Source organism: Alosa pseudoharengus, unplaced genomic scaffold, assembly GCF_046254945.1.
Source record: "Alosa pseudoharengus isolate Yale_2024_CS ecotype anadromous, Long Island Sound unplaced genomic scaffold, YU_APseudo_1.1 YU_APseudo_1.1_scf_9, whole genome shotgun sequence".
NCBI classification, from domain to species: Eukaryota; Metazoa; Chordata; class Actinopteri; order Clupeiformes; family Clupeidae; genus Alosa; species Alosa pseudoharengus.
Window position 1 is genome coordinate 1,865,207 of NW_027468881.1, and position 14,970 is coordinate 1,880,176.

A 14,970-nucleotide genomic window follows, 5' to 3' on the forward strand; every position below is an offset into this window, starting at 1 on the left:
ATTTTATGTTGAATTCTCGTCTCTGGAAAATCATTGGTGGCGGTAATGCGCTACATGGTGGTCTGTCAACTCTAAAACCATAGAAGAAGACGTCTTAACAAATGCACCCGCAGATTCATCACTGATGACAAAATGAAGACCTATGGATACATTTAACAGACTTAAATTGGACATAGTTGACAGTGGCTATTGTTAGTTTTCACTGCATGAAATGTATCATTTTATTATTATTACTTTTAATTAGCTGATTTTGAACCGCAGGTTATGTGGAAAGTGCCAATGTCGGATACATGGTTCAAGCCTTTTGTTGATCGTGGTTTGGGTGATGCCGAACCACTCGAGATCATAAAACAATAGGGATATCAAAACAACCTTGTTATTCAACGGTAGTAGCCTAACATCTGGTAGTGGTGTGCTGATCGCTGAGTACTAGTAAGTTTTACAATCCAGTCGGTAACCTAAGTTTGCACATTTTAATTCCAAGTCAAATATGTTTATCGAAATCGGAATGTCTTAAAGAGGTTGATGACTTCGTTAACGTTTCGTTTTCCCTTGTATCAATTCCTACACAACTTCATAACGTTACAGTTATCACCTGAATTGCTCTAAAGCTTTGAAATAACGGCCTGTTTCTTAGTAGGCTAACACTTCACGATAGTAATTTTATTGATGTGGGGTTAGTGGAAACGTTAACCTATATTGAATCGAGGTGTAAGGAACTTAACGTTAACGTTAAACGTATGATGTTAGAGCAAAGTTGATCAAGGTTTAACGTTCTGATGTTTGAAAAGTTACGTTTTATCTGCGGTTGACTTTCATTTAACGTAATATCACTTTCGAATGTTTAATCTCGGGTAACATTAACGTTACAGGGTAACTTAGCCTACTGTGAACCATAGGCTACAATGTAGCTGTACCAGTATTATAACGTCACTGTTGTATCAATTGCAGCTAAATATGCGCCTTGTTAGTGTTACGTTGAAACGTGTTAAATTAATGCTAGAATGGAGGACGCACTGTGGATATTATCTGTTGGTAGGCCAACATTATGTCAGAAGAACTTTGGTATTAACTGTTAGCCACTAACGTTGAACGTTGGTACCTCAGTAAACTCATTGTTTCCTTTCGTTATTACGGAAGGAAACGGCATCGCGGTAGTGTTTTAGTTAATTATCCAGTCTGGCTTCGTTTGGCTTAATCTTTCAGTGGGAAAATATGTTTTGCTAATGTTGTTGCATCGGCTATAACAGAGTTCTGGACTAACTTTTTACACTGGTTGCACGGGTGCGGTGCCCCTAACGTTTTTATTTAGGATGCACCCACATTTTTTCCCCACGTTTTGGTGTGCCATACATTTAACGCATTTTGGTTACTGAGTTTGTTTTAGAAAACGGGGCGCCATTTCACACATTCCTTAAGCTTATATCTTCTTCGTCTGTGGCCCAATCCCCGCGAAGACATTGACATGTTTGTTTGATTGATTCCCCTGGGGATAAATAAAGTATCTATCTATCTATCTATAGATTGAGCAGAGCAAGAGTTGGAAAGTGACGGGAACTGATTAAAAATAATTAAGCCAACACATCAGCAGAGGATTTTTGAATAGAAGAATTCTGTTCTGCAACAATGTAAGGTTTTAAAATTCCATGCTTAAAGTGTTTTTATTCGTGCATATGTTTCGACGCCCATGCGTCTTCTTCAGAGGGACTCTGAAGATCCTACCATCATATGCCTTGATCTGTGCACACTTCAGGGGTTACCTATTTCGGAACACATTAAGAGAATAGTTGCTTCTACCAAGGAGGTTCTGTTTTAAACTCTGTCAGTTTGGTTTAGAGCCCGACCGATAAAGGATTTTGAAGGCCGATACCGATACAAATATTTGTTGATTTAAAAATCCGATATTCCGATACATCGGCTGATATATATTTTTTTTTTTTCAGAAACGGGCAACAAAACATTAACAGATTTCCCTAACATTAGTTATTTGTAGTTATTTATGAGTATTGACTAAAATAATATGATAATGCATTTCAAAAACAAACTTGTTTATTTTTAAATAATATTGTCACAGTGGAACAGAGGAACATCGAAATATATTAAAGTTCTGATAAATAAAATGTATAAAAATAGAAACTTAAGATATGAAACTTAGTCTTTTGAACAAAAACATAATAGCCTAATAACAACAACAACAACCAAATCAAAGTTACCAGTATTAAAAGACTTAGTAAGCTTCATAAATATAACTTTGAACTAAGACTTAATAATTACAAAAAATAATGATGACATTATTTCTATCATCATCATTTGTATTATCATTAAACAAGATAAAGGTCACTCTTAAATGTTTGAGTGTGCGTGTGTAATAATTACTCCCTATTGCCTTATAAGCTACCTTATAATTACAATGTCAGCTTGCTTATCCCTTTACCTGCACTTTTAAAATTATTTCCTTCAAGCTACATCAAACCATTTTCAATCATCAGTTGCTGCCTGCCTTCTAAAACCTACTATTTAGTGATCTAAATCCATTATGTAACTCGTTAATGCTGCGGCTGAAAGACAGTCTGAAACGCACACTTGGCGTCATTGGATTTCACACACGTGTAAAAGAAAAGCTAACTTTTATGCACAAGCTACGTTTGATACTTTTTCCCAATGTCTAAATGTTCACTCCTCGCACGTCTAACTTACATTTTAGAATGCAGGGAATGTAACTACAGATATACTAGTTATAAATCATTACTTTATTTAGGCAGAATAAGTTCGTTGTGGTTTCCAAGCTCATTAATGTTAACGTTAGCGGTCTTCCACTGATATTCATGGCATTAGCTAGCTTTGTGGTTAGCTAGTCTATGATGAGCCCTAATTTAGCAATGGATAACGTCATAGGCTACTGCAAATTGTAAAACATACGTTTTCAAAATAACAGGCCGGGGAGAGATGATGCGTCTCACTGCTATAACTGTCACGCTATTAAAGAAATACATCTTCAGTCACATTGTCAAAAGTTAAAAGGACACACAGTCAACTACACTGTAACAACGTAACGTAATTACTAGCTAATTCCGCTTCACTCTCGGCTTATTTAACAGCAGCAAAACTGGACATTGTTTTCACGAATTTTGTCATGCTTATTTGAGTTAAGAGAACTGATGGGGATGTTCTTTTAATTGTTATTTCAAGCAATGTATGTCTCGACCAAATCACCATGAACACACTTCACTGATGATCTCTCTCGCGGATAACTGGTTCTCTCTGCCCGACTCTGGCTGGATCAGCAGGTTGCAGGATGTGTGGCGCGTTATACACGAGTGTTGCCAGCAGGGACGGTGTAGAGTACCCTCTGGTGGACAAACTATACAACGCCAACACTCATAACATGGTTGAAGGGTGTTTTGTCCGTTTTTATTTTATTTTTAAAATATTAATTTATCGGCCATTATAAATGCCGATACCGATAGTTTGGAAAATGCCTAATATCGGCCCGCCGATAAATCGGTCGGGCTCTAGTTTGGTTGGTTAGTTTTGGTGATTTTCTTTAAAGGTACACTATGCAGGTTTAGGTATTTTTTGCAACTGTAGAGATCCCTCTACAGTCGGCTCCCTCAAATAGACCCCGCCACCGATAACAGATTCACAATGGCAAGTAGAGCGGCTTCATTGCTTCTTCTACGGTGTAAAGTAGGTAGCGATAGCCTTTTCACAACAGCAACACCTCTGTTTAGGAGAATATTGCAACTAGTGTCGCGACCACCACGCATAAGTATAAATGGTTACGGCGCTCCCGTGACGTCACATTGTCGCACGACAGGTCGGGAATGGCGAGTATGTAAAAGACAATTAAAAAGAAAGGGAACACTGTCATAATGATAAAGCAAAACAATCTTCCCTGATGACAACAGTGGTCGTCTGGTGAGGGACCAATATGTGTTAAATTAGTTAATATGCATGCTTGTCTGGAGCAGGCTAGCTCCACAGAATAAATCTCCATGGTAACTTATACCATAACATATCCTGCTGCCCCCTATCCCGCTTTTGTGCAACCAGATCACAGATAAATTGAGCCAGGATAACCAAGATATCCCAGCTTAATCCCTTATCCTAGTTTTGTGCAACGGGCCCAGTTGCACATTTTGATTTTGTCATTTGTTATCATGTAGGGTGGCTAATTAAACATGATGCCTGGAATGCGTCAATAGAATGTGTTACGTTTTTATGTGTCGGATGGTGGGGGTACGCGAGTCGAGTCAGGATGTAAAAGGTGGTCCGCGGGAAAACAAGTTTGGTAACCGCTGAATTAGATGAAAGATTAGATGACCGAGGAGAGAGGCCGTATGCAAATAGAGATTTGAGAAAACCCCATGGACTCATGACCCCATTGGAGGACATTCAAGAAATGTGGTGACTTTTGACCTCTAGGGGACGCTGCAATGATCTAAAATGCATTTTGGCTTGTAACTGTTGAGGGATGTCTGTTAATACTCTGGTTGGTCCTTAGGCCGACACATGCCAACCTGTAGAATGTTTTGAAATGCGTATGCGGCTACAGGAGCTTCCAATCGCGAGGGAACAATTTTGCATTGTAGGCATAAAAGGGATGCAATAACGCCACCAACAACAACCAAAACTACTCATTGTCAACATGTAAAGTAATTGTAACGTTTCATTGTGAATCAAATTAAAATGTTCTCCTCTTTGCAAAAGTAGGCATATGGTGACAGATTAATTTAATAATGTTGCAAAGATACTGCATCAGTCTGTATGTTTTATTAGGCTACTAGGCTATTTGTTTTGCTTTACTCTTTTCATTTAGGATAGGCCTTTTTATTCAGTTATTCATCATCTTCGGTCCTTCGCACTTCTTATGTAGCGCACACATTCTCAGACCTGTCACCTGTCACTCATCATCGTAAGGGAGCTGTTTGGAATCATTCCCGTGTTACAATCATCAGCCAATCAAGGTGGTCACTTCAGTCAAGCTCGTGCATGAGTAATGACGTCATCCATAGCAACGAAGACTCACTCTCAGTCTAGGAGTTGTCATTTTTTCTTACTAAGAGTAGGTCTGAAAGGCTTTGTGAATAACTTTTAAGAGAAAACTCCTAGCTAAAATCTTTTAGTGCGATTTAGGAGTACTCCTAGTGGTAAGATAAAAGGCTTTGGGAATACGGCCCCAGGCCTCCATCTTGGATTTTGTCCGAAGCGCAAAACATTTTTCACAGGTCACAGATTTTGTCCGTTTGTTAGGAAACTTGACACAAATGATCTTCAGATGAGCCTTGTACATGTTTTGCTTTTTAAAGCCATATTCCAAAAATTTGAAAATGACAACATGTTCCAACTGTAACATTGTACACTGTAAAATATTTGACATAAATGTCATCGATTAATTTGCGAAATATTGTATGGGAATTTTTTTTTTACCATTTGTCTTTTTTCCTCAGATGTAAACTGGAATAATCAGCCTTTTGCCAATGTGTCAATATGGGCCTGGATTTTGATGTGAAGACTTTCTGCCACAACTTAAGGGCCACCAAGCCTCCGTATGAGTGTCCAGTAGAGAGTTGCCGCAAGGTATACAAGAGCTACAGTGGCATTGAATACCACCTTTACCACTATGACCATGAAAACCCTGTACTGCTGCAAGGCAACATGCCTCAGAAGCGTCGAAAGGGGCGTCCACCTCGTGTATCCCAGATTGGATGTGTTGATGATGGAGTGGGAGTAGACCATGGATTGCCCATTACAGTTAGGCGGACTCCATGTAGTCCACTGAACCAATCTGAACACTCACACTCTCCTGGCAGGGAGACCATGACCTATGCACAAGCCCAACGCATGGTGGAGCTGGAGATTCAGGGGCGTATACATCGCATCAGTATTTTTGAAAATCTAGATGTGGTGTCTGAAGACGAGAACATTGCAGATGAACAGTCAAGTGAGGGAGGAGGTGGCATGTATAATGGAGGTGGGTGTGGGGCTAGTGCAGTTGGCACTGGTGAAATGGCTGGAGGAAGCAGTGATGTGACGACCTGTGGCAGTGGTGCAAAATCTGTTGGTGCTACACCCAAGCCTGGCAAACATAAAAGCAAGGATAAAAAAAAGGAGAGTGGAGGCTCGTACCATCATAGTTCTTCGACTGGACCAGCAGTTAAACTTCCTGAGGTGGTCTATCGAGAGCTGGATCAGGAGAGGCCTGATGCCCCGCCACGCCCATCCTCATACTACAGGTTTGTCTTGTTATGGTCACTGAAGATTTCACCATTTTGAAAAAAAATAATTTATTCACACATAATAGCCTACACAAATTATCTCATGCTGTGATCCCTCGTGCTCTCATACTAAGTTGCAGAGTTTCAGAACAATCAACCATAAATTCATGACTTCAGTACCATCCAGTGAACTATATCAATGCTCAATCAATTGACCTATCGCAAGCCCCGCCCATCTAACGCAGATGATCCAATGGCAGTCCAGTAGCTCCGCACACACAAAGTCCGACAGCTTCACCTTACGGCTCCATAGAAATGCATTGGGAGCCGGGATTTTTTTCCGGTTTTATGAGATTGTATAGTGATGTAAGTTGAAAAAGGACGGCCAAACGACATGTGTTGGATTAACGCAACACCGATACACAGAATAATGGCTTTCAATCTTGATTATGCTTTTTTGTAATTATGTTAAATTAGATTAAGCTTAACTCACCTCCCAGCTCTCCCTTATTTTAAGCAAAGAGTTACTCCTTAGCAAACCACAATGAAACAGTGCTCCACCACATCTATGGATTAAGCCAAACCGTTAACTCAATGTAAGTAAGATAAACAAGGTTGTTTATTGTTCTCAGCACTGCCAGCATTGTGTATAATATGATTGTCACTTATCAACAAATATGATTGTCACTTGTCACTTAGCAACAATCACCCTAGTAATATTAATACAAACCACTTTTCATTCAACTTTCTCTCCATCCATCTAATTCTAACCATTCATTCATCTATTAAACTATCTGCCTATCAACATCCATTAAACTGTCTACACATCCATTAAACTATTTGTCTATCAACATTCAGTTAACTATCTGTCTATCAATATCCATTAAACTGTCTACCTATACACATCCGTTAAACTATTTGGGGTGTGCCACGACGAAATGAGTCCAGTTTGACAAAATAAAAAAAATGGGTCTATTGGATATTCATAATCCACAGACTTTACGGTTTAAAACACATTTGTTCAATTCTGTTTAGCCAACCCAGAGATGTTGACCAAAATGATCAGCCATTTTGAAATCAGCCTTAAAGTTTGTGAAGTGTAGATGAGCATATGTATATTTCCTCACAACCAATCACCACAATATGCATCCTGATAAAGTTCCCTTGGCCTTTGGAATTAAAATAGCCCCAGTGTTGTCGCTGTCAGTCTCTGTTGTCCGTTATCCAAAGAAATCCGTAGCCAAACATTGAATTGCTTCAGAATCTCATATATAATTTTTTAATCCGAAAAGATCCGAACTACACAGTGCAGCTTCTAAATGCTCCCTTCACGCAGGCAATATAACTTGTGAGGTAGCATATAATGTTGGATCAACTTCTGAAGACAACAAGGACAACAATATAGCCTAATGCTAATGCATAGCCTAATGTTTTTGTTTTTAAATATGCTGCCAACTCCAAAACAAATTTAATCGGACCAATCGTGAATCTCTGTGAGGAATCTTGTGAGCAACAACTGTATGTTTAGGTCGCTGTTTCTCCTCCTGTGTTCGTGGTGAAATTAGTTAATTTATAATTTTGTCATTTTTCGACCCTCTCTGCATTCAAATCGCTATATCTCAATGGATTTCTGTGACACTGCACTCATTTCGTGGCACCGTAGTGTTGCACGGTGTATCGATACTAAAAAGGTATCACGATGCCTTCATGCAGTAGTTCTTTGCCGACCGTCCTCGGCCTTGTGGATAAAACAAAAGGTGAAGTGAAATCTGCAACTATTTCGGATACATCACGAATAGTGAAGGCAAGCCATCAGGTACACAGAGGCCCGTTTGTGAAATATGTTTCAAAGTCATTTAAAAGCAGTAGGCGTCGCATGGAACTTGGCTAAACACCTCGCAGACGTATCCCAACATTTTTGTTTAAAGAACGACAGGTTAACGAATATGCTATAGAAAACACGACTACATGGTTAGTGCCAAGTTCTTCTCTTCTGTTTTAGTCTAGCCTAAATGAAACGAGTATGGTTCTCTGGGATAAAGCGAACCTTCCTTCATCAATGAATTTGACGAGACATAACGAGCTGTAATCATAGGGTGCTAACGTGATGAAAGCGCAATGTTCACGCCAGAATAACATTACCATAACTTGTAAACAATCTATTTCATGTTCGGTCAGTACTACTGGTAATATTTGTCATGGCATGTAGACTGCAATTTGTTCAATAAGTATTGCCCAGATGTACAGTAGGATAGGCTACCCGAAATGCGCTAATTAAAGCCCACAGCATATAATACCACCAAAGCGTGTTGAGTCCTAATAATAATAGCGGGTTATTGTTATGTGGTAGCAAATCATGTTATCAAAGAAATAGACGTAGGTTAATGTAGGAATGCACACAGACATATTGCAACAGGTAATGGTGTAGGCCTATCTGACGAAGACCTGAGTGGTTGGAACGTCGTACTTGTACACTGGGCGCAAAGAAGACTATCCTCACATTTTTCCCTTTGCAACTGCCAAAGAAATCCCATGAACACGGGAAGGCCTAGGGAAGCCTATACTGTACATCAGATGGCCTAAAGATTAGGCCCCTCTGCATAGCATTCAGTGATTTGCATGCAGTAATTTCAACACTGATCTTGATCTAGCCTAGTTTGGCTATTTAAAGCTACTTTATTGGCAAAACACAACACAATGTAAATAAACTATAACAAAAAATAAAGGACTTAATCACACAAAGTAGGCCTACTATTTTACTGACTATAAAAATAATAATTATGTAGGAAGTTTAGAACCCAGAATTGACCTGCACACTACAAAAGTGCACCGAATTCAACACAAATGACTCAATACACTTGGAGGAGGTATGAGTCTTTTCTTTTCCAGATATCTTAGGATTTCGCCGTAGTATCGTTTCAGTATCGAGCATCGTGATATTTATGGCAGGTATCGTATCGAAGTCATAATTTTGGTATCGTGACAACACTACCATAGTGTAACAACCACCATAGTCACCAACATGATTACCCTAGCAAACAGCATAGCAACCGCTTTATTTGGCATAGCAACCACCATATGTACCCTAGCAACACCCTAGCAACCATTGCATTACCCTAGTAATATTAATAGGGCTTATTCGCAAACACCGCCGCGGCCATATTGTTGATATGACATTCCAGTTCTAGGCTATTCTATGTGACAATCGCCTGCAGCGCGTAGATTTGAGCTGAGCAGAGCACAGTAGCTAATGGTTTCATCTCGTCAATATCAAGAGTAGATAAATGTAATCGTTGTGGACCCATATCTAATAGACTCAATAGCATTAAGTAAAGATCCGTAATTTTTGTCAGCTGTAACTTACCCTGATATTGTCTTGTTCATACATCGGCACACGTCGCAGCTAAAGGCGACAAGGCGCGTTCAAGTCGCTTGAGTCAAGGTCGGTGAACTTTTATTTTTTTATCCACCAACGACATCGTCTAACATTGCCATGATCGCAGAGAATAAAGCTGCATCTCATTGGACTGCAATTGTATCTTGCGTTTGCCTGTTGCTCACAACCTGCAGCCAAGGACTTTGCTAAAGTAGTTTAAAGTGGGTTAGCCAGTGATCGTTCTTGTCTGATAACTTCTACAGGAGGATCTATGATGCAACTATATGGTCTGGAGACAGAAACCCAACCCAAAACTAATTGCAACAGAAATTATTTTTGTTGTATTCAGTTCATGAAACCTTCCCATATCACATACCAAAAGTCCATGAAAGTCCAAGTGGTGGAACATTGTCAAAATTGGAATTATTTGTGCATAGGTCAATGGCGAAAAGCTGCACCTTTGGCAGTTTTATTGAACTATAACTGTAACTAATCATATTTCATCTAGAGGGCATATGCTTTCAGAAAATATATAGTTTAGGGTGTTTAATTTGTTTTCCCTTGACTGTACATGCCAAAATGTATCCAGTGTACACTAGATTCGCCTATGCAGAATAGAGGGCGATGTGTTGTGCAAGGCATGGAGGAAGATGAGACATGTCTTAACTGGTGTTATATCTCCTCTACAAGTATGCTTTCAGGAAATATATAGTTTAGGGTATTTAATCTGTTTTCCATAGACAGTATAGGATAAAATGTATCCGCTTTACACTAGATTTGCCTATACAGAATATAGGGCAATTTATTGTGCATGGCATGGAGGAAGATGGGAAATGTCTTAAATTGTGTAATATCTCATCTAAAGGGTATATGCTTTCAGAAAATATATAGTTTAGGGTGTTTAATTTGTTTTCCCTTGACTATATGTCCAAAATGTATCCACTGTACACTAGATTCGCCTATGCAGAATAGAGGGCAATGTGTTGTGCATGGCATGGAGGAAGATGAGACATGTCTTAACTAATATAAGCCTATGGCTAGTCCACAAACTCCACATTTGGTACTATATTAGCAATAGTCATGATATTAAGTTGGTATAAACAGCTAGCTAGACATTTTCTGTTTGCAATTAAAAGTGATAGCCTATATGAGCCTGGTAGCACCTATCTGAGTGGAATGTGTTTCAATCGGCATAGGCTACTGTGCTTCATGTAAATGCTTAGTTTAAGGCAGTGGTTCTCAAACTTTTTCTTTCATTCCCCACTTTGATCAAGGGGGCCTTTTCGAGCCCCACCTGTCCCTCATCGCTCTAAGAAAGTGGTAGGTCAAGCTTAAAATTGTCAAATGTATTGAAATAATGACAAGTTCTAAATATATCCTCTTCAGCAGAGTTAAAATCAGCTGGTGCTGCAGATATAATAATAAATAAATACATAATGTGTAATGTAAATTAAACACACATATTTCTGTTTTCCAGCACATAGGCATAGGCCAGTATTTTACTGCATTATACAATATATTCAATGAAATACCAACATGCTGCATTAAATGGATCCATAATCCAGTCATACTGAGCACTGCTGGTTGGGAAATATTTTTGAAATAAACTTTGCAGGGATGTGATGTAGGCCTACGGTTTAATACATGGGATCACAAGAGTGGCTCCCGAAGCAGACGTTTCAGCGATTTCACTCAGATTCTCAAAGGCATACTGTTGCGATCGAGGCGCCTGTCCCATACCTCAAGTTTTTTGGTGAATGCAGTAATCTTATCTGCTAGGTGAGGTAGGTGCTTGTCTTTGCCTTGTAACTGGAGATTTAACTCATTGAGCTTTCCAAATATATCGCAAAGATAGGCCAGCTTCAAGAAATGTTTGAACGTGCTTGCAGATTCAAACATGCGCTCACGCTGCCTTGACACGAGCGCTTCCCTATGAATAACACAGTGCGTCCATTGCGCATCGGGTGCTACCTGGGCCTAGGCTACAGATAAAATTAATTAAAAAAACTCCTGTTTTTCGCACCCCACCTGGCATGTCTCCGCGACCCAGTAGAGAAACGCTGGTTTAAGGGAAACGAATTATTGAAGACTTCAACACTCACCAGGCCCATTACAAAAAGGCAAAGACCACATTATATTTTTGCCCATTTTCCAAATCACAGTGAATGCAGCCAGAATATTATAATGCCCTTGCTGCTGTTATAACGGGCCAGTAGGATACAGGGAACCCGCGACGTCCTCTATTTTCACCTGTTGCTGCAGCCGTCATGTCGGGATCTGGGGGTGTCTCAATGAGTTTCACATTCCTGTGCCGGCTTGATAGGTGCTTGCTCAGATTTGAGGTGGAATTTTTCGCTGTAGACAACATTTTTCTTCCCACGAAGAGTGTACAGCGTTAATGTTTTTTTCGTAATGTCTGAACTGCAATGATTAAATGCTCCATGTTCGCGCTCTCTCCCGCACTCCATATCTTGCACACGTGTGTCTGTTGTTTACATCTATATCGAGCAGCTATAGCCTACATCATTGTCACGAGTCTCACAAAATCCATATGGCAAAATCCCAAATTCTTTTACTGTCTATGGCAAAATCACGGTTTAGTAACGCAGGCTGCTTGCAGGAAAGTAAAAGTAATCTAATTACTGTTTTTGCAATGGTAATCCCTTACTTTACTCATTACTTGAAAAAAGTAATTGGATTACAGTAAAGCGTTACTTCTAACGCGTTACTGCCCATCACTGCTGGCAATATTGCCCATCCAGTGTCAGCAGCCCAAAGGCTTGCTGTTGTTTCCCCTTTTGACTTATACAGTCCTGCCAAAATGACTTGTATGTAATAAGTACTTGTGTATGTAATAATGATAATAACAATATGTTCTCATACTATTCAAATAATAATATCCATAATGTGTCAAATATTCATGTATCTTATGTTTCATACAGCTGGGGTCAAACTGACCCCAAGGAACATCAATGTACAAAATATTTGTACAGGACAATGAAAACATATTATTGTACAAATTTCATGCTAACTCTGTTGTACCCTTCAATTGAACGTTGCTTGGGGTCAAATTGACCCCAAGGATAACGTAGCTCTACTGATAAGACCTTTCTTGACACTGTTAGCTGCTCCTCTTGTTTACGTTTTTTGCTTCTTCAATGGTCGGTGGCGTGTTGGCAAGCACAAGTATAAATGCTTTGGTGACGTCACATATTGCGAAGCCATTGTTTCCCATACATTGACTTATTTGTGGCGGCCCACCACAATATCAACATTGACCACCACACAATAATTTTCCAGGTTGTACTAAATTGTGCTTAAATATGGTTAGCATCATAACCACGCTGTGCTAATTTGTTAAAAACTGTTGTATTCAAGTTAATTCTGCAAACCAACCACCACAAATGGAATTCAATTCTGTGGGAAACACTGCAAGCGTAATCGCAGCCTTTGCGGTTAGAAAATCGTGTTTCATCATATCGCGATATTATCGCAAATGCAACAAATCGTTCAGCCCTACACTTACCCTAGTAATATAACCACTTTCTATTCAAATTTCTCTCCATCTATCTACTTCCAACCATTCATTCATCTATTTAACTATCTGCCTATCAACCAGAGATGTTCACAAGTCATTTTTTGGAAGTCCAAGTCAAGTCTCAAGTCTTTGAGGGGCAAGGTCAAGTCTCAAGTCTTGTCACGAGTCCAAGTCTCTGACCATCTGATTTCTCCCTTTCACTGTATTGTTAAATTGTATGAATTCAAAGCATGCCCTCCTGTAGCTACCATCCATACAGTACAGTATTAAAATCAGTTGTAGGATAACTTCATGGGGTTTCTGCCTGCACTGCTATCTGAAGAAACACAAATTAAGAACTCTGTTTATTTTGCTTGCCACTCATAAGATCTGCATGATACAACTGACATAATGTGTAGTGTTCTGGAGGGGAATGGCTCTAATGCTGCAACATCTATCATATTTTTTTCTGAAATAAAATGTGGGCAGCCAAGAGTGGATGTGAACTTGTGACAGGGAAAATATCATGTATGCTTTAATGGAGTTAGCTTTCTTCCTGTTCCCAGCATTAGCATTTACACTTTGCGATGGTTAGCTTGTCACCTCCGATGATATACAGTACAGGCCAAAGGTTTGGATACACCTTCTCATTTCAATGCGTTTTCTTTATTTTCATGACTATTTACATTGTAGATTCTCACTGAAGGCATCAAAACTATGAATGAATGCAAAGTTATTTGGCCCAGAGATGAATATTTGTAAAGTTATGGCTTGCTGAATATGGTATTAAATAAAAAATAAAAAATAGCAACTTTGAAGAAACTAGAACAGGGATGGGCAACTGGTGGGCCGCATGCGGCCCTCCTCCTCCTCACTCAGTGCGGCCCGCGGATCAATTTTGAAATGTCATTAAATGTTAGTTTCACGTGTTTTTACCACATCTTAACAGGATCCTTATTGTAATGATACGGTCCACCGATAGGGGCGCTTCCTATATTAAAAAATCCAGCGGAGTCAAGCTTTCTTCACTACAGCCAGCGAGCGAGGAAGAGAGAGCTTGATCTTGACACAGAATTCAAAGTCAACTTATGTGTTTAGTAGGCTATGCTTAGAAACGAAATCAGCAGTGAACTTAAGTCAACACTACAACACCATGCACGAAGATAACTAAAAGTATGCTACATCGGAGCTGCTAGAGCCGCTGTCGTAGCCGACCTCAAAGTAAAGCAGGGTTACCACGGGTCATGGAATTTCAAAAATACCATCAGCATTTTCATAAAGTCTATTCCAGACATGGAAGGTCAGGGAATGATATCTTTTGGGCAAGTCATGGAATATCAGGGAATTTTGGTATAGAAGTTTAAAATTAACTAGAAATGCAATTCCAAGGAATTACCAGTGCATGAAAATGCAAAAGTTGTGATGTAAAATATCATGTATAGGTAAAATAGATAATACAGAGATGGTTACTACGGTGATGCTAGGATAGACATGGTGGTTGCATAGCTTAATAAAAGTTGATAGTTTAAAAGTAGACCATTTAAAAGTTGAATGTAAATAGTTTAAAAGTTGTTGATAGACAGCTAGTTTAATAGATAGATAGTTTAATGATAGTTTAACCCTTTAGGCGCCAGAGGTTTTTTTCCGAAACGATCAATTTTTACATCTTCATTTCAAAAGGCTATATCTTAAAAGTGATAAGAGATAGAGACTTTCTGTAAATTAGAGAAATATTAAGGATGACCCAAAGTTTATGTAGAGATTAAATGTTTATCTAATTTGCATATTATGACGTCATATGGTGGCGGCCATCTTGGATTATAGAATTTTCATGAAAAGTCGCATGTTTGAATGATAAA

General features: G+C 39.2%; 1 protein-coding gene across 4 annotated transcripts in view; it reads left to right on the forward strand.

Moving 5' to 3' along the window:
* Positions 1-14,970, forward strand: part of brpf1 (bromodomain and PHD finger containing, 1) — a 137,517-nt gene that overhangs the window by 35,052 nt on the left and 87,495 nt on the right. For 2 of the 4 annotated variants that reach the window (XM_076277434.1, XM_076277437.1), the window contains exons 1-2: positions 302-432; positions 5,451-6,236. In XM_076277434.1, the coding sequence (XP_076133549.1) occupies positions 5,491-6,236 (746 nt within the window). In that variant the 5' untranslated portion in view covers positions 302-432; positions 5,451-5,490. Of the gene's footprint in view, positions 1-301; positions 433-1,523; positions 1,629-5,450; positions 6,237-14,970 lie in introns of those variants that run through there. The other 2 variants (XM_076277435.1, XM_076277436.1) reach the window with 2 other exon arrangements.